Here is a 25,309-nt window from a genome sequence, read left to right as displayed (position 1 = left end):
TTGCCCATACTACAGCTAAAAGTTCCAATGTCTGGAGACTGTCCTTATCATCTGCTTCCAGCAGATGCTGCTGCCATTGTCCTTGCTGTTTCCATGTCACAGCTGCCTTTCTGGACTTCTTGCCAGCATCTGTGAAAGCTGTGATAGCTCCTGCTATTGGTGACGGACTTCGAATGGGCTTTGTTATCCAGTCCCATTCTATCATCCATTGGAGAGGGCTAGGGTGTAGTTTGCGCGTCTCTATAACGGCTCCAGCTGCTAGGAGGGCATCCTGCAGATCCTCAGAGTTCAGTAAATACCAGTCAAGTGTCTCCTTTTTTATTGGTAACCGTATTACAGCTGGCTCCGTTCCTGTAACCTGAATTGTTCTGAGGCGTCCTTTCTTAATAAGAGACGCAACCAATTTTGTTCTTAAAGTTCTTTGCTGCTGTAATGGTGGGGAGAGCCACTCCAATATCCTCTGCTCCCCCGTTTTCTTTTCAAGCTGAGATAGGGCACCCAAAATATGTACAGGACTATTCCACAAGATAATATCAACAGGTAAATCAGGGTTCCGGCGCACAACCTGCCCAGAACTAATACAGTCAATAATACCTTGCAACGCATCCTTTTGTGTCATTGTCAAGGTGACCGGTGCAGTAGGGTCTGTACCCTTAAGCAAGGGTCGTAAGTGCTCCAATAAGTGGTTGGGGATCCCAATTATCGGCTTCAACCACTGCAGTTCCCCAAGTAATTTCTGTGCATCATTCAATGTCTTAATGTGAGTTGTAAGTTCCAATTTTTGGGGAGCAATAGTTTGCTCAGTTAGGATCCACCCTAAATATTTCCATGGTGCTGAGCGTTGAATCTTTTCAGGGGCAACTACCAGGTTATGCTGTAATAACGCCTTTTGAATTATTTCCACCTGTTGATCCTTAAACGGTTCAGGTTGGCTAAACAATATATCATCCATATAATGATAGATGATACAATGAGGCCATTTTTGGCGTAGGGGTTGTAGCGCAGCATCTACATACAGCTGGCATAAAGTGGGGGAGTTGCGCATGCCCTGTGGAAGAACTGTCCATTCAAAACGCTGATCTGGTCCATTTCTATTAACTGCTGGCAGGGTAAATGCAAATCTCTTAGTGTCCTGTGGGTGCAAGGCTATTGTGAAAAAGCAGTCCTTTAAGTCTATAATTAGCAATGGCCACCCCTGTGGAATCATAGCAGGGTTTGGCAAACCAGGCTGCAAGGCCCCCATTGGTTCCATTTGATCATTAACTGCCCGTAAGTCATGCAAAAGACGGAAATTCCCCGACTTCTTCTTGATCACAAAAATAGGAGTATTCCATGGGCTGGTAGACAATTTAAGATGTCCTTGTTTAAATTGCTCTTCCACCAGCTGATGGGCATGCATGAGACTCTCCCCTTTTAACGGCCACTGCTTAACCATCACAGGCGTACTAGTTTTCCATGTGAGTGGAATGGGGAAAGTCCAAGCAATGGCGATTACCCCAAAGGGTGCTCGTTGGTCAGTACCACTCCCAACTGAGCCAAAATGTCCCGACCAATAAGGCACTGCACCCTAGGTGGTAATGTGACTACCGAGAAAACTGTAGTTAACCATTGTCCATCCACCTTTGCTTGCAAAGGCGGCGTCTTACTGGCCAGGGTGAGTCCTCCCACTCCTGTTAGGGTATCCGCTGAAGGGTAAAGTGGCCATTGACGGGGCCAATGCTCCAGGCTAATTATACTAGTATCAGCCCCTGTGTCCAACAGTCCCATAAGGACAATCATTTGTCCCCGAAATTTTAATTCCACTTTTTTCTGGGGTCGCTCCCCTAAGTTCATAGTCAGCAAAGTGATTCCTGTAGACCCAAACCCCGAATCTGTTCACTCCTTCCGATCACGTGGGGAAATGCTAGCAGTGAGCTGCGGCAGAGGCACCAATTGAGCAATACGCTGGCCCTTTGCAATGGTAACCAGAGGAAAAAGAGTATATGCCATTATTTGTATTTCTCCCGTATAGTCTGCATCGATCACTCCTGTCAACACAAATAATCCCATCATGGATGCTGAGGAGCAGCCAAGCAGCAAAGCGCCGATTGTTTTGCCTTGAATCTGCAATGGTCCATAGGCTCCTGTAGGTATCTTGTGTGGCTGGGTGGTTACGATGGAAACATTTACTGCTGCTGCCAGGTCAGGCCCGAGGCTGCCGGCGGTGGCTGGCTGTAGACTGCAGGGGGCGCTGATGTCACGGTGGCGATTTGTGTCCGGGCGCGGCTGTCCTGTGCGCTCCTCCGTCCGTTTCCCGATCGCCGGCGACAGGCAGCTGTGTTGTGGGTGTCCGAGTGACAATGTTGGCACCACACTCCTCCAGCTTGGCATTCTTGGCGAAAATGACCACTCCCCCCACACTGATAGCATTTTGTCGGGCCTTTTCTCGGTGCTGGGGTTACGGCTGCGGAGACTCGGAGAGGTGCAAGAGCAACTAACACCTGATTCTGAGAGGCTTTTGCTTGCTCCTGAAAACCCTCCCCCAATTGTTTAATAGCGTCCACTAAAAATGCCTGGGTCCCAATAGGGATTTGGGCCATCCTCTCTAATGCTTCCTCTATGGACCAGTTCGCCCCTAGAGTGCCTAATACGTTTCTTGTGGATTGATTACAATTCTGAAGGGCACATTGTTTTAATAGTGCACCTCGCATATACTCCGGCACCCCTGCTTTTTCTATAGCAGCTGCAGCCCTATCTACAAATGCGCCAAATGCTTCATCTCGTCCTTGCTTAATCCCCATATACATTGGTACACCACCCGGCTCCTTCACCTGCTCTATAGCCTGCCTCACCAACCTCATAGCCTCTCTACACTTATCCGGTCCTATCAATGCCTGTGCCTCTGTGCGAAGAAACGCACCCAACCCCATCAATTCATCTGCTGTCACACCATGCAAAGGATCCCCCTGCTGTCTTGGTGTGGCTACGCACTCATTAACCAGCGCTTGCCAGTGCACATTGAACAGCAGTTGCTGATGTTGTGTAAAAATCAATCTCGCTATCCCTCTACAATCAGCAGGCAAAAGTATCTGCGTACTCCAAATGTAATCTAGCATTTGCTTCACCGGCTCGCTCGTCACTCCAAACTGGCTAACAGTCGCTCTAAGCTGTGATAGCAATTTCCAGTCAAGAGCAGTGATTGTTACCTGCATTCCTCCCCCCGCAACCGGTTGAAAAACTGCCGGGAATGCCAGCGCTGAGGCTGCTTCCATTAACCCCCTGTCCCCCTTATCCAAACAGTCCTTGGCCAGCGCCGCCCACGCCTCCCTCCGTTCCCTGGCAATGGCCTCCGCTAGGTCGCTTTTCGCCCCAGGAATCGGCTCATTACCTGACGGGGGTGAATTTATAGGTGGCTTAGGGCAGGACTGTGACCCCTTCGGGGGTGTTAGTGATTGACGGGGCGCTGATGGCTCACCGGAGGCTCCGGCATTGGAAGCAGGAGGTGGGGGAGGCAGGACAACACTATTAACCGCAGGAGGTAACGGAGCAGACTGAAACCAATCCTTATCATAGTTTCTATTTCTATCTTGAGCGACCGATGCTTGCTCCGCTGCCTTCTTTTCTGCCTGATACTGTAAAAGCTCATTATGCACAACCTTCCATAACTTCCCAAACTTTTTCGCTGTTTTATCATCCTCCAACGTAGCCTCCCACAACTTATCCCCAAATTTACGCCATTCTGATAGCTCATGCACTGTATGTGGATTCTGAAAAAACCCCTTTTCATATCCATAAGCTAACAATCCTGGCAATTCCTTATGCAAATCTATTTCTTTTACTTGCCTTCTCTGTAAAAAGGCAGTGAATAAATCATATGCTGCTTGCCTCTCCATACCTTTTTTCGTCAGCGCTGTTGCAGGTTTCCCAGGCTCCGGCAGCACGTATGGCCAGGACTGTCTGTACAGCTCCTGGGGCCCGCAGACCGCAAACCAGTGGCCGGTCTGTTTGTACCGTTCCCCCTGCGATAGGAACCCAACCCTACTTCATCCGTCCGTGGCGGGCGTTTTCCATCACGTCGCTCGGGTCACCATTTGACGGATAAAGGAAGACTTGCACATCCGATGATGAACAACAAGCCTCAAACTTTATTGATAGACACGCATATTTATATTGGTATTAATAAGGCTAATACATATTGCAAAAGGCGAGCTCATTATTGGTTAGTTACTTATCAATCGACTACACCTACTTCTGCATTCTTATAGTGATACTGTTACGACTTTTCTGCTTTTCTTCATATTTCTAGCTGATTTCTGCTGACTATCTATCCTCCCTTTTCTACTGTTGCAGCAAGGGCACAGTGTCCTTGCCTTATATGGACACTGACTTCTGGCTCCTTTACCTATCTCCTTGCTTAACCAAGGGTATTGCATCTAAATGGCCTCTTTCAGCTAGCCAACTGTCCACAAAACTCTCCACACCTGGGCAGTGCCCTGTGCTGAGAGGGGTCTGCAGGGCAGAGCTGAGCCCCCAGGGCTGGGCTGGGCTCGGGCAGCACTGGCAGGGACAAGGCTTAGATAGAGAGAAACAGCTCCCAGCAGGCACAATTCCAGGCAGCAGAGAGCCAGACCAACCCTTTGTGTCCTTCCCTTTCCACCTGCACAGAGAAAGGCAGAAAAATTTAGAGATGCTGACAATGAATCAGGAGTCTTCAAAAAGTCCAATTTCTTTTTCAAGCACATTTGCAGTGCGGTCACCATGAAATACAGGAAGGTGAAATAAGGAACGAGTACCCGTGTAGGGACCAGCATGTCTGACTGCACTGGGGCACAGGGAGCCTTGTTTCTATTTAGGAACCCAAATGTTCAGGCTGAGAGCAGTGTCAAAGATGAGGAAGGAGGACAAACCTGAGCTCAGAGAAAAATGGCTGAGTAAAGTTATCTCAAAAAAGAGAAGCAATTTTGAGGGGATTCCTAATAAAAAAGCATAGGAATGACACAATGAAATCTTTCCCACCATGTCAATGTCTTCTTTCAACAGTCCATGATGCCCAGAGGGAAGAAAATGTCCAACAGCAGCTCCATCAGCCACTTCCTCCTGCTGGCATTGGCAGACACGCGGCAGCTGCAGCTCCTGCACTTCTGCCTCTTCCTCGGCATCTCCCTGGCTGCCCTCCTGGGCAACGGCCTCATCATCAGCGCCGTAGCCTGCGGCCACCACCTGCACACGCCCATGTTCTTCTTCCTGCTCAACCTGGCCCTCACTGACCTGGGCTCCATCTGCACCACTGTCCCCAAAGCCATGCACAATTCCCTCTGGGACACCAGGGACATCTCCTACTCAGGATGTGCTGCACAGCTATTTCTGTTTCTTTTCTTCATTTCAGCAGAGTATTTTCTCTTGACCATCATGTGCTACGACCGCTACGTGTCCATCTGCAACCCCCTGCACTACGGGACCCTCCTGGGCAGCAGAGCTTGTGCCCACATGGCAGCAGCTGCCTGGGCCAGTGGCCTTCTCCATGCTCTGCTGCACACAGCCAATACATTTTCCCTGCCCCTGTGCCATGGCAATGTCCTGGGCCAGTTCTTCTGTGAAATCCCACACATCCTCAAGCTCTCCTGCTCATATTTCTACCTCAGAGAAGTTGGTATTTCTGTTCTCACTTCCTTCTTAGCTTTTGGTTGTTTTGTGTTCATGGTTTTCTCCTATATGCAGATCTTCAGGGCTGTGTTGAGGATCCCCTCTGAGCAGGGACGGCACAAAGCCTTTTCCACCTGCCTCCCTCACCTGGCTGTACTCTCCCTGTTTGTCAGCACCTCATTTGTTTCCTACCTGAAGCCCCCCTCCATCTCTTCCCCATCTCTGGATCTGGCCCTGTCAGTTCTGTACTCGGTGGTGCCTCCAGCCCTGAACCCCCTCATCTACAGCCTAAGGAACCAGGAGCTCAAGACAGCAGTGTGGAGACTGATGACTGAATGCTTTCAGAAACAGTAAACTGCTGGCCAGTTTCTGCAAATCACTGGTAATAAAAGTAATCTTTGATTGTTCCTGTTGGTTTGGTTGTAGGTTTTTTTCCCTGTGTGTTAGATTTTTAATATTGTCCACAAAGAACGGCCATTCTGTATGCCTTTTCTCATTTTGTTTCTCTCCACCTTTGCTGTGGCCCCAGACTGTGTCAATGAGGAGCTGTGCTCTTGATGGCTTCAAATGAAATAAAGGATCTCTGAGCAAAGTTTTCACCAGAGATCCTCCTCTTGTTCCCTTCTCTGGAGCTGCAGCAGCAATGTCTGTGTGCAAAGCTGGGGGCAGATCAGGGCTGGCACAGAAGCCCTGCTCCTGCTGGCCACACCATTCCTGAGCCAGGCCAGGAGCCATTGACCTTCTTGGCCACCTGGGCACACTGCTGGCTCATGTCCAGCCTGCTGTCCATCAGTGTCCCCAGGTCCCTTTCTGCCTGGCCACGGTCCAGCCGCTCTGTCCCCAGCCAGCAGCGCTGCAGGGGTTGTTGTGCCTAAATCGCAGGACCCGGAACATGGTCTTGTTCAATCTCACTCTGTTGGATTTGGGCCCTGGATCCAGCCTGTCCAGCTCCCTCTGCAGAGCCCTCCTGCCCTCCAGCAGATCCACACTCACACCCAGCTTGGTGTCATCTGCAGATTTTCTGATGCTGGACTCAGTCCCCTCATGCAGATCATCAGTGCAGATATTGAAATCCCCGCTGGCTGGCTCTGATCCCTCGGCCATCCTGTGGGTGCCCTGTGATGGCACTCAGGGTGATCTGTTCCATCACTTTGCCTGGCACCGAGGTCAGCCTGACAGGCCTGGAGTTCCCCAGATGCTCCTTCCAGCCCTTCTTGGACATGGGCTCACACTGGCACCTCCAGTCCTCTGGGACCTCCCTGCTGAGCCAGGACTACTGGTAAATGATGGAGAGCAGCTTGGGGAGCTCATCCATCAGCTCCCTCATCCCCTTGGGACGGATCCCATCTGGTCCCAGAGACACCTGGGAGCATCTGAGTGGCTCAGCAGGTCCCCAGCTGCTTCCTCCTGGATTACAGGGGGCTGTTCTGCTCCCTGTGCCCATCCACCAGCTCAGGAGAACACTTGTCCTGAGGACAACGTGACTTATTCTTGAAAACTGAGGCAAAGAAGGGGTTAAGTACCTCAGCCTTTTCCTTATTTTTGGTAACCATATCCCCCCAATAAGGAATGGAGGTTCTCTTTAGCCCTCCTTTTGCCATTAATGTATTGATAAATGTGGGGTTTCACCCCCGGATTGGGATGACCTCGAAAGATGGAAAAGTCCCTCCTCCAACCCGTGCCTTCGAAGAAAGACTCAGTAGTCTTCTGTTGTCTGTTCTCAAGGTTGTTTATTGTTGGTTATCTACAAGATTCTTCTCCCTGAACTGCTGTGGCCCGTTCAGCAGCTCAGACAAAGGCACTCTGCCTCTCAGGGGGCTGGTGCCATCTTTTATATCATATATTACGTACTACATGTTTATGCTTTTTCTCCAATACCTACTATCTATATTGAATGGTGACTTTCTACTCTAAACCAATCTGTGAGTGCCAACACCACCAAAGACATGGAGGTTAGGAAGGAGAAAGAAAGAGGACAGGACACACCCAAGTCCCTCCATCTTAGAACTCCTGACCCCCATGTACAAAACTTGGACCCCTGCGTACAAGGCTTAAAACCCCCCTGTACAGCACTCAGAAATCCTTCCTTTCACTGCGTGACTACTTCTACTACAATATCTAAACTTTTGTGACTTCTTGTTCTTCCTGCAAAGTTGGTAAACTGTTCCATGGGTCAGATTCAAAACCACAGGGGTCTCTGGCTGCATGCCAGGGTCTCAGATGCTTTTGACCTGGGTCTGGAACGTCCGAGAATGTCTGTGGGACATTCTGAGTTCCGACATCTCCCCCTCCTGTTTGCACCAAAAAAAAAACCTCTCTTGCCACTTTGTTCATGACCTGCCAAATACAAAGAAAAATGCATGGCAGAACAAGCAGAAGAACAGGAAGTCCTACAAGAATATAAATGGCTATTTTTACAAGCTCCCTCCACAATGGTGAAAGACTAAAAAGGTTAATGAAATCATCCCACCAGGATCCTGTAACTTTTTGCAATTTGGTGATGCTATTTTGCATTTGTTTTATATTATCATGGATAGACTGATCAGACAAGTTCATGCAGCACATGCCTTCAAACTCTTCACACCCATGCCCATGTGACAGCAGCAAATAATCAATTGCTGCCCTATTCTGAAGTGTTGCTTGTCTCGCACTGTCGATGTCTGTTAACATGTCACTCAGTGCAGAGGAAATGGCATGAGTATGCTTGCTCAACCAACACGCTATGTGGTCCAATTGTGTCAAGGCCTCCCCTGATGCAACTTGGGGTGAGAAAATTGCTACTGCAATTCTCCGAGCTTTGTTCCAGGTATAAACTTCATCATCACAATTTTGACTATATTGTTCAAGGGATCTTATTTCCCTGCGTGTCTGCTCCCTTAAAATTTTCAAATTAGGTGTTATCAATGTAAGTTCTCCAATGCTGCATGGACCGCCCTTGATTTTTGCAGCGATAGCAGGCCAAATTCTGTCCCCACAAATCAAGAACACTCCTTTTGGCAAAATTGCTGGAGCTTGGAGGGATGATTTGCTCATCATCTTTGTGTAATTACACCAGGATGATGCATTTCTATAAAAAGGCTGGTTTGGAGTGACATCTATCGTATGGTTATCTGTCTCCATCACTCCCAATGGATTAAATATGATACAAAATTCCATCCTTGTCGACCCAAAGATGTCCAGTTCCTGAGGTTCAAAGTGAGCCACAGGAAGGAACTGTGTCCAAACACACCATCCCTCCACTGGATCCGAAAAAGATTTCAAAACCTTTGAAGGGATGTTCTTTGGGATCGGCCATTCTTTCACTGGCACACCTACTAAACATGTGGAAAATGGTTTCCCTGGTCTTGAATGAGTCAGACAAATGCTGTCTAGACCCGCTGCCTTTGCCAAAGTCTCCCACACATTTCCCTTTGGTTGTCTCACGGGAAAATCTGTCCTATTGCCCAAAGCAACAGGCAGGAGAATGAAGCACATGAGCACTATCTGTCCAAACCCCGTGCCCATGTCCTCACTCTCTGCGAGAGACCCCACAATGCAACAACACCCGAAAGTCACTTGAGTCCCAAGAAAACCCTCAAGTCTCTAAATTTCAATTGTCGTCTGATGAGATGTCTGCAGCGTTGTCGTCTGCCTTCGCCTGCGTGCTTTCTTCTTTGCTCCTTGAGTCCGTGTCCACTTTTGTCTGCATCCGGTAAGGTTTCACGTGCCTTGCTGACACCCACTTCAGCCCTCGCCCTGTGGAGACACAAACGAAACCCTTGCCCCAAGTGATTAATGTGAATGGGCCTTCGATTTGTCCTGTCTCTGGGTTTCGGATCAAAACTAAAGGATTCTCCCTTAGTTTTGCTTGTGTGCTGTTCGTGAAATGCCTGACAATTGGTGGAGTGGGCTCTGAGAAGGAACCATTTAAAAAATTCAACACATACAGAGCTTTGTTCAACCACATGTAAGGTGTTACACCTGCCTCTCCCCTTTTTTGTTTATCCAAAAGGGATTTCAGGATGTGATGTGTTCTTTCAATGATTGCTTGACCTGTGGGAGAATAAGGAACACCGAAAGTGTGTCTGACTCCCCATTTTTTAAGAATTTGTCAAGCACCTTGCGTGTGTAAGTTATCTGTTTTTATTTCTTGTGGCACCCCTAATTATGCAAATGCTTGTAAAAAGTGTCTGCAGGCATGTTCTGCGGTTTCCCCTGTATGTAATGATGCGAAGATTGCCCCTGAAAATGTATCACCTGAAACATGGATATTTTTGAGTCTCCCAAAAGATGGGTATTTTGTGATGTCTGATTGCCACAGCTGAAGACTTTCCAATCCTCTCGGATTGACTGCTCCTGTGGATGCAGGTGGCTGCACAAGCTGACAATCTGGGCAAGCACTGATGATCTCCTTCGCTTGGCTTTTTGAAAGGCGAAAGGATTCCATCAATGCCTCTGCATTTTGATGGAAAAGTGCATGGTTCGATCTTGCTTGTTCAAAAATGTCTGGCAATGTCTGTGAGATGGGCATTGTGAGTTTGTCTGCACGAGCATTCCCCTCTGCTAAAAACCCTGGACGTGAGGAATGTGCTCTGATGTGTGTAACAAAGTATTTGTGCTTTCTGTTTTCTAGGATTGATCTCATACATGATAAATATGAATATAAAATGTCATTGTCTGTGTGCTTTAAAAGTGATCCCTCCAATCGTTTGACCACATTTGCAACATATGCTGAATCTGTGATCAGATTGAGAGGCTCCTGAAATAATTGAAAAACCCTGACTACTGCTGCCAATTGCACAATTTGCGGTGAACCCTGTACTGTTTCGATGTCAGATTCCCATTTCCCTGTTTTTGTGTTTTGCCATGTGATTACTGATTTATGAGTTTTCCCTGAACCATCAGTGAACACTGTCACTCCTTCCACTGGTTCCTGATTTACTTTTGGTTTTTTCCTGAAACTTATCTTTGCATTTAACATTCTGTGAGCTGGAAAGTGAATTGTACAAATTCCTGGGTACCCTAACAACGCGATTGACAAATCCTGTGATTTTTGCATTGCCCACTCAAAATATTTTTTCTTCAAAGGTAAGTGAATGATTGAAAAGTCTTTGCCTGACATTGTCAGCAACCTTGTTCTTGCCTTGATGGTTATCTGAGTCATCATCTCCAGATCTGTGAGGATTGTTTTCGAGGGCCTGTAAGCTAAAAAAAACCCCACTCTATCATTAAAAGAGGATCCCTTTGAGATGAATCCCATTGAAAAATCAACCCATACAGTTATACTGTTTCTCCCAGCACTGCCAAATGGAAAGGCAGTGATTTCACAAAGCGATGTGCTTGTCTCTGCTGGATCATTTTTGTGAACTTTTCAAGATCTCTTCGCGCTTCAGGTGTGAGAGTCCTGGGAAATTTGATGTTGTTGTCCCCTCTCAAAAGGTCGAGCAATGATGAAATCCACCCAAACAGGATCATTTGGTTTCCAAGTCAACTTCAGAGTGGTGAGTGCCACAGTGACCCCTGTTAAAAATCCAATTCCAGTTTCAGTCCCCATTGTGCCAAGAGGTCTCTCCCCCAAACTGTGATGGGCCTCTGCACGATGAAAGGACGGATGATTGCCGTTTTTCCCCCTGTAACAACAATTGCGTTCTCACTCTGCGTGCATAGGGAACTTCCCCCTATGCCTGTGAGAGAACCCAAAGGTGCAACCAAGTCCCATTCCCGGGGCCAAAAGACGTATGAGATGACTGTGATGTCTGCCCCTGTGTCGAGCATCCCTGTGATGATCACTGTTTTCTCAGTACAAGTCCACTGAGAGGTAACAATTGGTCGATCTCGGCTCAAATGTTTCACCCAGGATGCATGTATTTCCATTTGGTCACCAGAAAAAGAGTCCTGTTTGTTGAACACTGGCATGATTTGCTTTTCTGCATGGGATGGCAAAACCATGGCCTGGGCTATCGGTGTATTTTTTGGGATTGTCAAGGATGGTTGAAGAGCTTTTGCCGAAACCATGGATAGATAAACAACAAGTCCAAGGATGCTGCTCCTGTCTCTGGCCGTTATCAAAAACTCCTGCCTTTTCCAAGAAGTCCCAGTGACACCCGTGGGTATCATCACATGACTGTCATCCAAAAGACACGTCAATTTGGAGGCTGCCAACATGCACTGGAAGCCGGGTGGTACCAAGTCTGGGTCGCTGGGGATCCTGGAGATTGCTCTGCTGAGTGGTTCTGTTTGCTGTTCCCCGATGATTTTCCCTGCTGACTTTGCATCACTGCCATTATTTGTGTCGGAGCGCACTGATCGATACAGTTTCACATTCTTCACTGAAATCCACCTGTACTTTGTACCTGTTAAAACACAAACAAATCCACGTCCCCGCAGGGACTGGAGGATCCTCTCAAAATCTCAGAGATGAAGAATAGGTCTTGATGTGAAAATGAAACCTTGATCTGTTCTGTTTTGCAAAATTGCATAGAGAAATGCAATACAACAGTAATTAGAAATCAACCAAATAATACAGACTATCAATAACACGTGTGAAATCACACAATTATCAAGCACCACAACATTAGACTGTCATCCCAGAGTCTGCAACAGCTGATGAACCTTAAAACAACAGAAGATTGAAGAAATCATGTCCGGATTCATGTTTCTCCAAGCTTCCTTTCAAAACCAGCTCAGCTGTCATATATGGTCAAATTGCCAAGTCAAAAGGACTTGAATACTTTTTGATGCAGAAAACTTCTGGGTTGATTGTCAATCACTCCACCAAGTAGAGCTAAAGCTTGGCCACAGCTCGAACTCTAATTGGTGAGTATCACTTAACACATTCTAAAACAAAACTCTTAAAAACAACAGTTATGAATAAGAAACCTTAGGATTAGAAATCTTTCACACCATGAGATAACATGATAGGGATTCTTCAAATACAACAAACCTCTTCTTCAGAGATATGAACTTCATCACAGTCAGGATTGTGAACCTGGATCTGGACACTGAGAGTGAAAGAAGTGCAGCTGCATGAAAGACTCATTACCTAATACAATATTGAAACTCAAAAACCTAAGAACTTAATGTTACAACTGATTTCTCTGCTGAAGTACCTCTGTAATAATGACTGAAAAAAACCATGAGACTGGCAATCTGGATAGAAAAACCCAAAAAACATATGAGTTGTTAAGAAATCAAAGGACAGGATCCTAAAGAGACACGTGTCTTGCAGATGATCACAAAAGAGATAAAAGATTATCACACAAAGACATGAAAGCCGGCTGTAAATACAATACCTTAACAATACCTTAACAATACAACAATACCTTAACAATAATTCTTATCACAAGATAATCTTTTTAAAGCATTCATATAACATCAACAACCATCATTATTTATCATTATTACTTATAAAAATTAAAAATAACAAAGGTTACAAACTCAATACCAACAATTCCTAGAACTCTGGACCACTGGGAAATCAGCTGATGACCCCACAGACTCTTTACATGATGTTTTGTTTCCCTAGGAAGCATTTTTCACAGTAGAAAAACAATAAAATCCCAAGAAATGACTGATATGAAAAGACCCGTTTAGAAGTTCAACTCATAGGAAACTTTGTTTGACTGGAACATGGAGCTCTGCACTTGTGGCATTGTCCATGTCTTCTGCATCTGAATCATGGTCCTCTGGCAAATGCTGTTGCCATCACTTCTGTGGAACCTGCCTGTGGATGAACTGAACCAATTGCCCCATATAACATCTGCTGCTTTTTTTTTTTTTTTTTCTGGAGTTGACCCTATTGAAAAACTGGATAAAACACTGTGAAAATTCTCAGAAACTTCTCATCCTGCCCTTGGAAAAGTTTCCAGACCTGTTTTTCCCCAAAAGCCTGCCTGGAATTCTGGCTGCTGTGGTTGCCTAGCAACTCTGACAGAGCGCTGCCTTGAAGGACATCTCTGCCCTGACCTTGTCCCGTCTCTGCCTGTGCCTGCTCTGCTGTCCACCGGGATCCGCCTCCCCTGGCTCCATGCCAACGTCCACAACCGAGCGCGCGATTCTTGTCCCGTCTGTGCCCATTTCGCGTCTGCAACATGCGAGCTGCCCCTCCCCGACCAGGTAGGGTTTCGCTCCACCGACACGCGCGCGTGCACTGGCGCTGCCGCTCCTGGACCAGCATCCGCCGCGGTTCTGTGCTCTGTCTCAGTGGGCTGCCCTGCCAGCGGCGCCGCTGCAGTGTGGGAGCGGCCCCCCCGCCTGCCGGGCGGCCGTCTTCACGGCCGCGCGGGCTCTCAGCATGGAGCGCGTCACGGCACCCTGGGAACGCGCAACCGCCGCGCCCGTGCTTCCCGCCGCTGCTGCCTCTCCTGCCGCCGGCACCGCGCATGCGCGCACCGCCGCCGCCACGGCTGCAGCTGCCGCCGCTGTGCCCCCGCTGCCTCTGTTGTCCTCCCGCCAGCCTCCGCAACCCCCACGGCCGCCTGTGCGGGCCCCCCAGGCTGCCGGCTGACCGCTGCCACCTCGGCATGGGTTCTGTGCCAGCCGCCGAAAAGCAGCTCCTTCTCCCGTCCTGCAATCTCTCTGCCCCCCATCCTGCTGTCGCCTCTGTGGCGGGCTGCAATTCTTGGGAACAAGCCACAAAGAAAGCAAAATCCCAGTCCTTCAAGCCGCGCTTTCCCGCAACTGGAAGAGGTGCGCCTGGGCACCCTGTAAGTCCTGAAGGTGATAACGATCCCCCCCCACCTTTTGGTGAGAGTCAGTTCTGTTCCTCCTAATTTCATAACAGTAAACCCCGTCTGCGGATGGCTAGACGATTCCCTCTCTTGCGGATGGCAAGAAGGCATCCCTCCCCCCTGACTGGTGGGAGTCATTTCTGCTGCCTGCTGATAAAAGGTACCCCCGCGGCACTCCGCAAAATTTCCTCCAGCATTACTCTCTCTGGAACCAAAAGTTTCAAGGCCTTGTTTTCTTTCCCTGTTGCTAAATGATAAAGATGTCCATTAATCTCCCTGAGTTGTTCCTGGGAATATGCTTTCCCCATGTTCTTAATTTTGACTGTTCTCACCAAAAGCTGAATCAACGCAAGGTCGGTCCGGAGATGGTCCTGGTCCCTATCCAGCAGTTTTTCAGGTGAGGAATTCCAGACGTGCATTTCTGGTTTTCTTCCTCTCCGGGCTGATCTCGAGGCGATTTTGTCTTGGTGATGTTTTTGTTTCGGGCTCTCTGCTCTCTCTATCTGGAACTTCGGAGTGTACCTTCTTCCCAGATTGGGTTTGGGGGTCGTCTGATGGTTTTATCTCTTTGCTTCAGTCGTGCCGACCCAGGGACGCCAGATGTGGGGTTTCACCCCCGGATTGGGATGACCCCGAAAGATGGAAAAGTCCCTCCTCCAACCCGTGCCTTCGAAGAAAGACTCAGTAGTCTTCTGTTGTCCGGTCTCAAGGTTGTTTATTGTTGGTTATCTAAAAGATTCTTCTCCCTGAGCTGCTGTGGCCCGTTCAGCAGCTCAGACAAAGGCACACTCTGCCCTTCCAGGGGGCTGGTGCTATCTTTTATATCATATATTACGTACTACATGTTTATGCTTTTTCTCCAATGCCTACTATCTATATTGAATGGTGACTTTCTACTCTAAACCAATCTGTGAGTGCCAACATCACCAAAGACATGGAGGTTAGGAAGGAGAAAGAAAGAGGACAGGGCACACCCAAGTCCCTCCATCTTAGATCTCCTGACCCCCATGTACAAAACTTGGAGCCCTGCGTACAAGGCTTAAAATCCCCCTGTACAGCACTCAAAAATCCTTCCTTTCACTTTGTGATTATCTCTACTATGCTATCTAAACGTGTGTGTGTGTGGCTTGTAATTCTTCATACAGAGTTAGTAGTTTGCTCCATGGGCTAAGATCAAAACCCCACGTGTGTCTTTGGCTGCGTGCCAGGGACTCAGAGCCCCCTGCCAGTGGCTCTGGCCATCCAGGACACCCAGAGGAGAGTCCTGGGTTCCGACATTAGGGTACACTGCACACCAGTATCAACTAAGGTGTCATATTTTTGTGGCTATGCTGTGCCAGGGCATTGGATCCACACCGTCCAAAAGACCCGGTTTTCCCATGTCTCTTCCTGGCTGGAAGCAGGGCCCCTCTAGCCCTGGTTATTCTTTCTTTCCTGGGCATACATACTAGAGGTTCCCTGAAGGTGATCCGAGAGATCATCCTCCCTTCTGTAATATCCAGAACCTCAGTCATGGGAGGCTGAGGCTACTTTCATTTTGGAAGAACTCCCTCGGTTAGTGTTTCCCTCCTTGAGTTGACACACCTGTGCTGCCAGGACAGAAGTGGGTTTCCTACCCCACCTCCCCATGTCTTGCCCATGGTCATGCAGGAAGAGCCACAGGTCAGCTCTTGGGGTGTACCGTCTCTCTCTAGCTGGGGGACATTGGGCTCTGACTTTGGGGCCTGTGACTTGCACTGGTGCCATATGGGAGCTGTTCTTCCTCAGCTCCTCCTTCATTTCCTCTTGGAGGCTCTTAATCACAGCAGACACATGAGCCTGCATCGGGCCTTTGATCATACTCTCATCACTTCTAACCTTGTTGGCAACAGAACCCACTGCCTCTCGGTTGTTATTGGCATCAGTCATTGCAATGAAGGTGGTGTATTGAGATGGCCCCAGATTTGCCAGACTCCACTTTTGCCCTGTGCATCTGACCTTCTTGGGGTCATATCATGCTGTCCATCCCTCCCAAAGAGTACCTCCAATACTGCCACTTCTCTCAGCTGTTGGATCCCTTCCTCAAGGATCTTCCAGCACATTCTATGGTGGTGCTCCTGCATTCTCTCCCTGTGGACAAAGCTCTCTCTGACACTCATTAAAAGCCACTCCCAGAGGGAAAGGGACCCTGACTCCCTTACAAAAAACTGATTCATACCTGAGTCCTGGGTCAAGGGCCCCAGATTCCTTGCCTCACCACCATCCAGTTGCACGCCTGTTCCCATGAGGTCCCAGACGCAGAGTAACCAGGCGGTGTAAGCCTCATGTCCTCGTCGTACAATGTCTTTGTGCAGATTATGGAGACTTTCGTACATCAGGGACTCAGTGATGATCTCAACCATTGGCTCCCCTGCAGGTTGTGAGGGCCCTCCTTTCTTACCCTTATCTGGGTGCTCTGATTTCATCTTAGACCTCCTTGTTTCCACACGGGCAGCTGCTGCTGGCTGTGACTGCCCTTGCAGCTCTGCTGGAACCTGGACAGTTGTAACATCTGTGGGTTCCACTGCTGCACCATCAGACTCTCCCTCTTTGAGGCAGGGAGATGGCTTCTCACCAGCTGGGGAAATGTACTCCTTCAGCATCTGGCCTATCTCCTCCACCAGAACACCCACCCAGTCTGGGTGGTTCATTTCTGAGGTGGGCTGTGGGGCAGGGTCAGGCTCTGGGGCAGCAGCATCCCTGGTCTCTGGGGTAGGTGTCAGGGTGGTTATCCAGGTTAATCTTGCCTTATCTCTGAATGCTAAATAGAACAGGCCTATCAGCAACACCAACCGCTGTATGATATCATTAGCATTTAGAGTGGATCTGAACCCTTTGAAAACTGCTGGGGCACACCCAAAGAGATGGTTAAAGGGCTGGGAGAAAATTTTCCCTGGTGTCATTTCCTCACATTAAGTACCATCATTAAAAAAACCCCAAAACCCTACAGTCAGTGTGTGATAGCTCTGAATCCATGTGCCTGCCTTCCAGAGGCAGTTACAAATCCATGAAATCCTCACATAATTAAGCCATAAAACAAACTGGATTACAGCTACAGTAGCCGTAGTTATAGGACCCATGTTTAGATAAGGACCTGCAAATGGGAGAAATACAGCCATGACCACGTGCCACCCAAACCAAGCTGGACCACATGGAGACACTTAACAAGGTTTCTAAAGCAGCACACAAAAATCCTCCGTCTGAATCATTATAATTTTGACATTAAAAGGCTCTCAGGCAAAGATATGGGAATAGGAGTAACAGTTCTTTGCTAGGAAAACGAAAAAATACAAATCAATAGTACAAACAAACCAAAAGCACTGACAGAGTCAGAATACAACCTGACAGCCTGTTGGTCAGGGTGTTGGTAGCAGTCCCATTAAATGGTGAGTGCAGCCCCCCTGCAGTGACAGGTGTGGTTCTGTTGGAACAGTGATCCTGTAGAAGGGTGGAGTCTTCCTCTGAAGATCCAGTGGTGATGTAGCTAGGCCTGGTCTTCCTCTGGGAATCCAGCAGGAAAAGGCAGCTCTGGTGCCCCAAAATCTCTGATGATATCCAGGTAGGAATGCTTGGCTCCTCTCTCTGGGTGGAGGATCTCACAATGGGATGCTGTAATTTTGATCAGTCATGCAATGACACTCAATGGCCCATTAACAGAAGATTTCTCCCTGCAGGGAGGATGGGTAGTGGAAGAGATAAAGAAAACTGCCCAGTTAGCAGAAGATAACTGCCCCACCTGGAATAGATGGCAAATAGAATACACACTTAACCCAGGACATTTGGCCACCCAGGGCCCACCTCTCATCTGCCCTTCAAACACTGGGACCACGTGCTTTTCTTTCTCATGGGGAAAAAACATCTTTCAGTTTCAGGTGTCCATGGCTGAAGATGGGAATCCACCTCCAGAATTCCCTGTATCCAAGGATTTCTCCCAGACAAAAGCTGCCATGACTGGCAAGTCTGGCTGGCCTTGGTTTCCAAAGAGCTGTCTCTCATGTGCCTTTGAAACACTGGGGTTCTGTGCTTTCCATCCTAGAGAAAAGAACTCTTCTTCCTATCCAGGTGCCCATGGCCAAAACTGAGATTCCACCTCCAAAATTCCATATGTCCAAGGATTTCCCCCAGATGGAATGTGTCAGGAGAGACAGGTCTGGCTCTCTTGGCCTATGGGTGGCCGCCTCTCATCTTCTTTCAAAGCACTTGGACTTTGCACTTTTCTTTCATATGGAAAAACCATCCATCTCGACCAGGTGCCCATGGTCACAACTGAGATTCCACCTCCCACATTCTCTATGTCCAAGGATTCCTCCGTGACGAAAGCTGCCAGGACAAACAGGTCTGGCTGGCTTTGCCTCTCAGGGGCCTTCTCTTTTTGCTTCTGCCCCTGAAACACTTGGGCTCTGTGCTTTCCTAGCTATGGAAAAGTGTCATCCTTCTTATCAATGCAGAAATGGCCAAAATTGGGATTCCACCTGAAAAATTCCCAATATCCAAAAGTTCCTATCAGACGAACGGTACCAGGAGAGAGTTCGGGCAGGCCTTGGCCTCTGATTGCCACCTTTCATCTGGCCCTGAAACACCGGTGTTCCTGCTTTCCTTCCTATTAAAAAGAATTGTCCTTCTCCTCCAGGCATCCATGTCTGAAACTGGTATTCCACCCCTAAAATTCCCAATATCCAAGGATGGCTCCCAGACAAAATCTACCAGCACTGCCTAATCTGGCTGCCCATGGCCTTTGGTGGCTGCTGCCCATCTGCCCCTGGAACACTGGGGCTCGGTTGTTTCCTCCCTATGGAGACCACGGTGACACTGTGAGGACCTGGTGGAACCATGGAGACCATTGTGACACTTTGGGGCCACGGTGACACCGCAGGGCTTCATGGAACCAAGAGACCACTCTGACACTGTGGGGCCTCGTGGAACCATGGAGACCATTAAGACCCTTCAGGGCCTCGTGGAACCAAGGGGCCATTGTGACACCTCAAGGCCTCATGGAATCAAGGGGCCACTGGAACATTGTGGGGCCCCATGGAATGAGGGGAACATGGAACAGATCTGGCTGATTTGGCCTCCCAGGGGGGACCTGACAGGTCCAACTGATCTTGGAATGTCAAGGGCTGCCTCTCATCTGCCATGAAACACCAGGGCTACATGCTTTCCTTCCTGTGTAAAAGAATTTCCCCACTTTTCAGACACAAAATTGGTACTCATCCTAAAAATTTTCCTGTATACAAGGATATGTCGCAGACAAAACCTGCCATCTCTGGCTGGCCTTGGCCTTTGGTGATCACATCTCATCTGCCTTGGAAGCAGTGGGACCTTGTGCCTTCCTTCCTATGGAAATAAACCAGCCTACTTGTCCAGGGCCCATGGCAGAAATTGGAATTAGGCGGCCAAAATTCCATCTATCCCAGGATTGCTCTCAGACAAAAGCTGCCAGGACAGACAGCTCTGCCTGGCCTTGGCCTCTGGTGATTTTCTAAGACTATGAGCAGAATGTTTTCATCTGAAAGCACCTTGGAGAGGGCCCAAAGATCTCCCAGGCTGGAGTTTGCAGGCCTCAAGAACATGACCCATATATGGAGGCTGATGTGCCAGGGCTCAGTTGTGAAGAGACTGAGGACAGAACAGGAGTGGCCGGGCAGGGATTGAAAGGTGGATTCAGAAAAGGTTAAGTTTTTCCCCATAGTTGGAAACAGACAGATAGAGAAACTGTACAAAAATACAGCTGGGGAGGTCCAGACTGCACATAAAGAAAAAGGAATTTCCCTCCCAGTGCAGGGCTGTGGTGCAATACATCCCCCAGAAGGAGCCTGGGTCAGGCCCAAGGCTTTGTGTGGGCAGGCAGAGGCAGGCAGGAGGCAGAGCTGTCAGCAAAGGAAGGGGCCAGCCAGGTGGGGCAGCTGGGGCATGAGGACAGCCTGCAGGGACAGAGGCGCAGGGCAGGGACACCGTGGCACAGCCTGGGCTGCACAGGGCACAGGCATGGGCAGCAGCTGCAAGGCCCTGACAGAGCCAACCTGGGCAGCACTTGGGCCATGGCTGCTGGCCCTGGGCCTGAGGCAGGAGCAGGAGACAAGTGACCCTTGCAGGCCTGGGGCCTCATTGCCTCCTTGTCCCTGCTCAGCAGCCTGGCAGGGGCCGCCCCATGCTCCTGCCCTGGCCATTGCACATCCCCACATGGCAGTGCCCATCCCGGGAAGAGCCCTGAGCAAGGAGGGAGGGACAGCATCTGCCTGGCCAGGGGCTGGGGCTCAGGCCTTGGCCCTTGGCATTCCTGAAACACATCCAGCTTTGCTCAGCACCACAGACACCTTGGCTTTGTTTGTGCCCAGCTCTCATCACTGCCTCCAGTGTTCTGCTGTGTCTGGAACCTGGGGACACTTTCTCAGTCGTGTTCCTCAGTGGGACCCATTAAAACTTCAAGAAACTTTGGAGTTTCAATTTAACTTTGATTTCTTGAGAAGTTTTTTGAAGACTCTCTCAGGGACTGAGTCTGATGTAAACAACACCAAAGTCCCAAGAGGCTCATTAAAATCTTTGTGCTGTGTCTGTGCTGCTGAGCTTTAAAGGAACAGCTCTTGCCAGGACCAGCTCCTCTCCCAGCCCAGCAGGGCTGAGGGCTCTGCCTGCAGGCACTGAGGGGACAGGAGCCAGGCAGAGACAGGCTGAAGGCAATCAGGATTGGGAAGACATTGAGCTGAGACTTCACCTGGGGAAAGATCTTCACAGCCCTCTACATGGTGAGTCTGTGGATGCAGGGCAATGTCCCCTGTGCTCCTGGAGGGATCTCCTGAAGCTGGCACACCCCACAGCCTGGGAGATGGGTCAGGAGGAATCTCCCAGTTTCTCTGTAGCAGAGGAAGAGGAGGAGGATGTGCTGCAGAGCAGGGCTGCCCTGGGCACCGTCAGAGGGACAGGGCAGGACGGCTCCTGCTGCCAGGGACGGCTGCAGGGGGTGAAGCTGGGGCTGCAGCCAGGGCTGCCCAGGGCTGTCCTGCAGAGCAGCTCCTGCAGCCCTCAGGGCTCTTGGCCAGCCCAGGGCATGTGCCACCTGCCAGAGCCAGCTCTCAGCCTGCCTGGCAGCTCCCCATGGACGCTGCAGGGGAGAAGTTGGAGGTGGAAGGAGCCACCCCCATCAGGGCAGATTCCTGCTGCTCTGGAGATGGTGCTGCATGGCCAGGGCTGCTCTCAGCTTTCCCCTAAAGGGAAGGGAAAGGGGCTGTCAGCTTTGTCTGTGTCACTGACACTCCTGCACTGTCAGCCTGGGCATCAGCAGATGTGCCTCAGATCTCCCTCAGAAAGTGCCTCCTCAGCCTCCTCTCCCTACAGACAGCAGCAGCAGCACCTTGGCTTGCAGCATCTCTGTTTGTCTGCCCTGCCCTTCAGGCCCTGCTGCCAGGGAGATGCCCCTGGGCAGTGCCCTGTGCTGGGAGGGGTCTGCAGGGCAGAGCTGAGCCCCCAGGGCTGGGCTGGGCTCGGGCAGCACTGGCAGGGACAAGGCCTGGATAGAGAGAAACAGCTCTCAGTAGGCACAACTCCAGGCAGCAGAGAGCCAGAACAACCCTTCAAAACTCCTCCAATCTAGTTGCAGGGGAAAAAAAGGAGAAGAGTTTAAAGTAATTTTCTATGAAATTGGAGCTTTCAAAAAGTCCACTTTCTTTTTCAAGCATGTTTTAAATTCAATCAGCCTGAACTAGAGGTAGGTGAAATGATCAAAGTCAGCAGCTCTGACTGCACTGGGGCACAGCGAGCCCTGTTTTCCCTCTGGGCTCCCCAGTGATCAGGCTGAGAGCAATGCTGAAGATGAGGCAGCAACTCAAAAGCACAAACCCGATCTTAAAAAAGTTAAGCAAAGTTCCCTCACAGGAACAGAAGTAATTTTGTGGTGATTCCAAATACAATACATAGAATTGACTTAAACAAGCTGGTCCCAGCTTGTCAATGTCTTCTTTCATTCAACAGTCTGTGATGCCCAGGGTGAAGAAATGTCCAACAGCAGCTCCATCAGCCACTTCCTCCTGCTGCCATTGGCAGACACGCGGCAGCTGCAGCTCCTGCACTTCTGCCTCTTCCTCGGCATCTCCCTGGCTGCCCTCCTGGGCAACGGCCTCATCATCAGCGCCGTAGCCTGCGGCCACCACCTGCACACGCCCATGTTCTTCTTCCTGCTCAACCTGGCCCTCAGCGACCTGGGCTCCATCTGCACCACTGTCCCCAAAGCCATGCACAATTCCCTCTGGGACACCAGGGACATCTCCTACTCAGGATGTGCTGTTCAGTTATTTATGCTTGTCTTCTTCCTTGGAACAGAGCTTGCCCTTCTGACCATCATGTGCTACGACCGCTACGTGTCCATCTGCAAACCCCTGCACTACGGGACCCTCCTGGGCAGCAGAGCTTGTGCCCACATGGCAGCAGCTGCCTGGGCCAGTGCCTTTCTCAATGCTCTCATGCACACAGCCAATACATTTTCTCTGCCCCTGTGCCAGGGCAATGCCCTGGGCCAGTTCTTCTGTGAAATCCCACAGATCCTCAAGCTCTCCTGCTCCAAATCCTACCTCAGGGAAGCTTGGTTTCTTGTGTTTTCCATATCTTTAGTTTTTGCTTGTTTTGTGTTCATTGTTTTCTCCTATGTGCCGATCTTCAGGGCCGTGCTGAGGATCCCCTCTGAGCAGGGACGGCACAAAGCCTTTTCCACCTGCCTCCCTCACCTGGCCGTGCTCTCCCTGTTTATCAGCACTGGCATAGTTGCCTACCTGAAGCCGCCCTCCATCTCCTCCCCATCCCTAGATCTGGCCCTGTCAGTTCTGTACTCGGTGGTGCCTCCAGCCCTGAACCCCCTCATCTACAGCCTGAGGAACCAGGAGCTCAAAGCTGCCGTGTGGACACTGATGACTGAATGCTTTCAGAAACAGTAAATCGGTTGCCAATTTCTGCATATCTCTTGTAATAAAAGTCATCTTTGATAGTTCAGCTGGTTTGGTTTTTTTCCCCTATGTTTTAGATTTTTTTATTGTCTCTAAACCTGGGCCATTTGTTGTTCCATTTGTCATTTTGTTTCTCTCAGAATGTCCTGTGGCCACAGACAGGGTTAATGAGGAGCTGTGCTCTTCATGGGTTTACATGAACTAAAGGATCTCTCAGCAGAGTTTTCACCTGAGATCTTCCTCTTGTTCCCTTCTCTGGAGCTGCAGCAGCAATGTCTGTGTGCAGAGCTGGGGGCAGATCAGTGCTGGCACAGCAGCTGTGCCCAGCAGCAGCAGCACTTGGTGCTGCCAGCGCTGCTCCCGTGGCCCTGCCCCGCTGCCCTGGTGGCCCTGGTGTTGCTGTAGGGCCTGAGTGCTCTCGGGGCCGGGCACAGTGCTGGGGGTGGCAGTGCTGGGGCTGCAGCAGGGACAGGCCATGGGCACTGCTGGGGCAGCGCTGACGCCTCAGGCCAGGCCTGGGGGCTCCAGGCTCCTTGCCCAGGCTCTCTCAAGAACACGCCCAGGCCAAGGCTCAGCACAGAAAAGCCCCGTGAGCAGCCCCAGGCTGGCCGTGGGCAGGCTGGGGGCAAACAGCATGGCTGGGGCTCTGCAAGGGCCCTGGGGCAGACGGGAAGGAGCAGCAGAGCAGGGGCTGATCCATTCCCAGTGCGCTGCACAGCCCAGGGCAGCGTCCCAGAGCGTCCTCATGGAGCTGCCAACAACATCCCCCCTCTGCAGCCCTGGCCTCTCCCCCAGCTCCCAGAGGTGCTGCATCCTTGCAGGCACAGGCATGGCAGCTCTGGCTCAGGAGGCCCTGTTTGCATTGCACACAGCAGGCGGGAGCACCCCCATGCTGTTGGTGTGGGGACATGAACCTGAGGGAGCACAAATGCCATCAGCCCCTGGGGCCAGGAAGGGCTGGGAGATGGCAGGGAAAGCACTCAGGTTTGTCATGGCCTCTGCAGTCAGCCAGAAAGTTTGTTCCCATGAGCTGGGAGTTTCCTGTCCCACTGCAGATGCTGTTGCTCAGAGCCAGGGCTGCCTGGCAGCCACCCCCAAACAGCCCTGAGGACTTCCTTTGCTTCACCTTTGCTTTCTTTCCTTTTCTCTGATCCAGATTTCTTCCTATTGCCCAGCCCTGTCCCCTCCCCTGCAAACAGCCCATCCCTGTTTGCCCTTTCCTCTCTGGCCCCACTCCCCACTGCAGTTCCTGACTTGGCACCAGGGGAACGTCCCTTGGGGAGCAGGATCATCCTACAAGCGCTGCAGGAATTGTCTGCAGGCTGCTGCAGTGCCCCGTGCTGCTCCCTTGCCAGAGGCACCACAGGCCAGGGGGGCACATCTGGGCTGCTGTGTCTGCCTGTGGGGCTCCCTGTTCTGGCCAATGAGGAGGGGCTGCAGAGGCTCTGCAGGACTGACAGGATGGGCTTTGGGGCTGGCAGGAGAAGCTGAGGGACCTGGGCTGCTGGAGCTTCTGAAGAGGAGGCCCAGGGCTCCTCCTGCCACTGCTCCAAGGGTGGTTCCTGAGAGTCACAGAAGCAGCAAGGCTGGAAAAGCCCTTGGAGATCATCAAGTCCAACCTGTGCCCTGACACCACCTTGTTTCCCAGAGCCTTGTCTATCCCAGGATAAACAACCCCAGCTCACTTAGCTTATCCTCAAAGGACTTGTGTTCCAGACCCCTCACCAGCCTTGTTGCCCTTCTCTGGACACGCTCCAGCCCCTCCATGTCCTTCCTAAATTGATGTGCTCAGAACTATCTGGACACAGCACTCAAGGTACTGTCCAAGCAGTGCCACATACAGGGGAAGAATCACTGCCTGGGTCCTGCTCGTCACACAATTCCTCATCCATAGGAATTCCAGGAGTTAGACGAGGGAAATGGTGGAGAGGTGTCGGGCACAAAGTGTTGTTGGTTTTCAGCCATGAAGGGTCTTGATTTTCATATCTATTCAGAGTGCTTTAGGAGGTGAGTTTGGCTGTGGCCCAGCTC

General features: G+C 50.2%; 2 protein-coding genes across 3 annotated transcripts in view; both read left to right on the top strand.

Annotated features, from left to right (window-relative positions):
• LOC119696422 (olfactory receptor 1G1-like) overlaps positions 1-23,433 on the top strand; it is a 121,142-nt gene extending 97,709 nt beyond the window's left edge. Inside the window, exons 1-3 of one of the 2 annotated variants that reach the window (XM_038126156.1) lie at positions 20,630-21,091; positions 22,314-22,629; positions 22,990-23,433. In XM_038126156.1, coding sequence (XP_037982084.1) covers positions 22,337-22,629; positions 22,990-23,269 — 573 coding nt within the window. In that variant the 5' untranslated portion in view covers positions 20,630-21,091; positions 22,314-22,336 and the 3' untranslated portion in view covers positions 23,270-23,433. Of the gene's footprint in view, positions 1-20,629; positions 21,092-22,313; positions 22,631-22,989 lie in introns of those variants that run through there. The other variant, XM_038126155.1, reaches the window with a different exon arrangement.
• Positions 5,044-5,976, top strand: LOC119696320 (olfactory receptor 14C36-like). The gene has a single exon (XM_038126021.1). It carries the CDS (start codon positions 5,044-5,046, stop codon positions 5,974-5,976), a length of 933 nt encoding a protein of 310 aa, XP_037981949.1.
• Positions 23,434-25,309: the final 1,876 nt, after the last annotated feature.

This window comes from Motacilla alba, unplaced genomic scaffold (genome assembly GCF_015832195.1).
Source record: "Motacilla alba alba isolate MOTALB_02 unplaced genomic scaffold, Motacilla_alba_V1.0_pri HiC_scaffold_28, whole genome shotgun sequence".
In the NCBI taxonomy this organism is placed as follows: Eukaryota; Metazoa; Chordata; class Aves; order Passeriformes; family Motacillidae; genus Motacilla; species Motacilla alba.
This window is presented reverse-complemented; position numbering and strand designations above follow the sequence as displayed.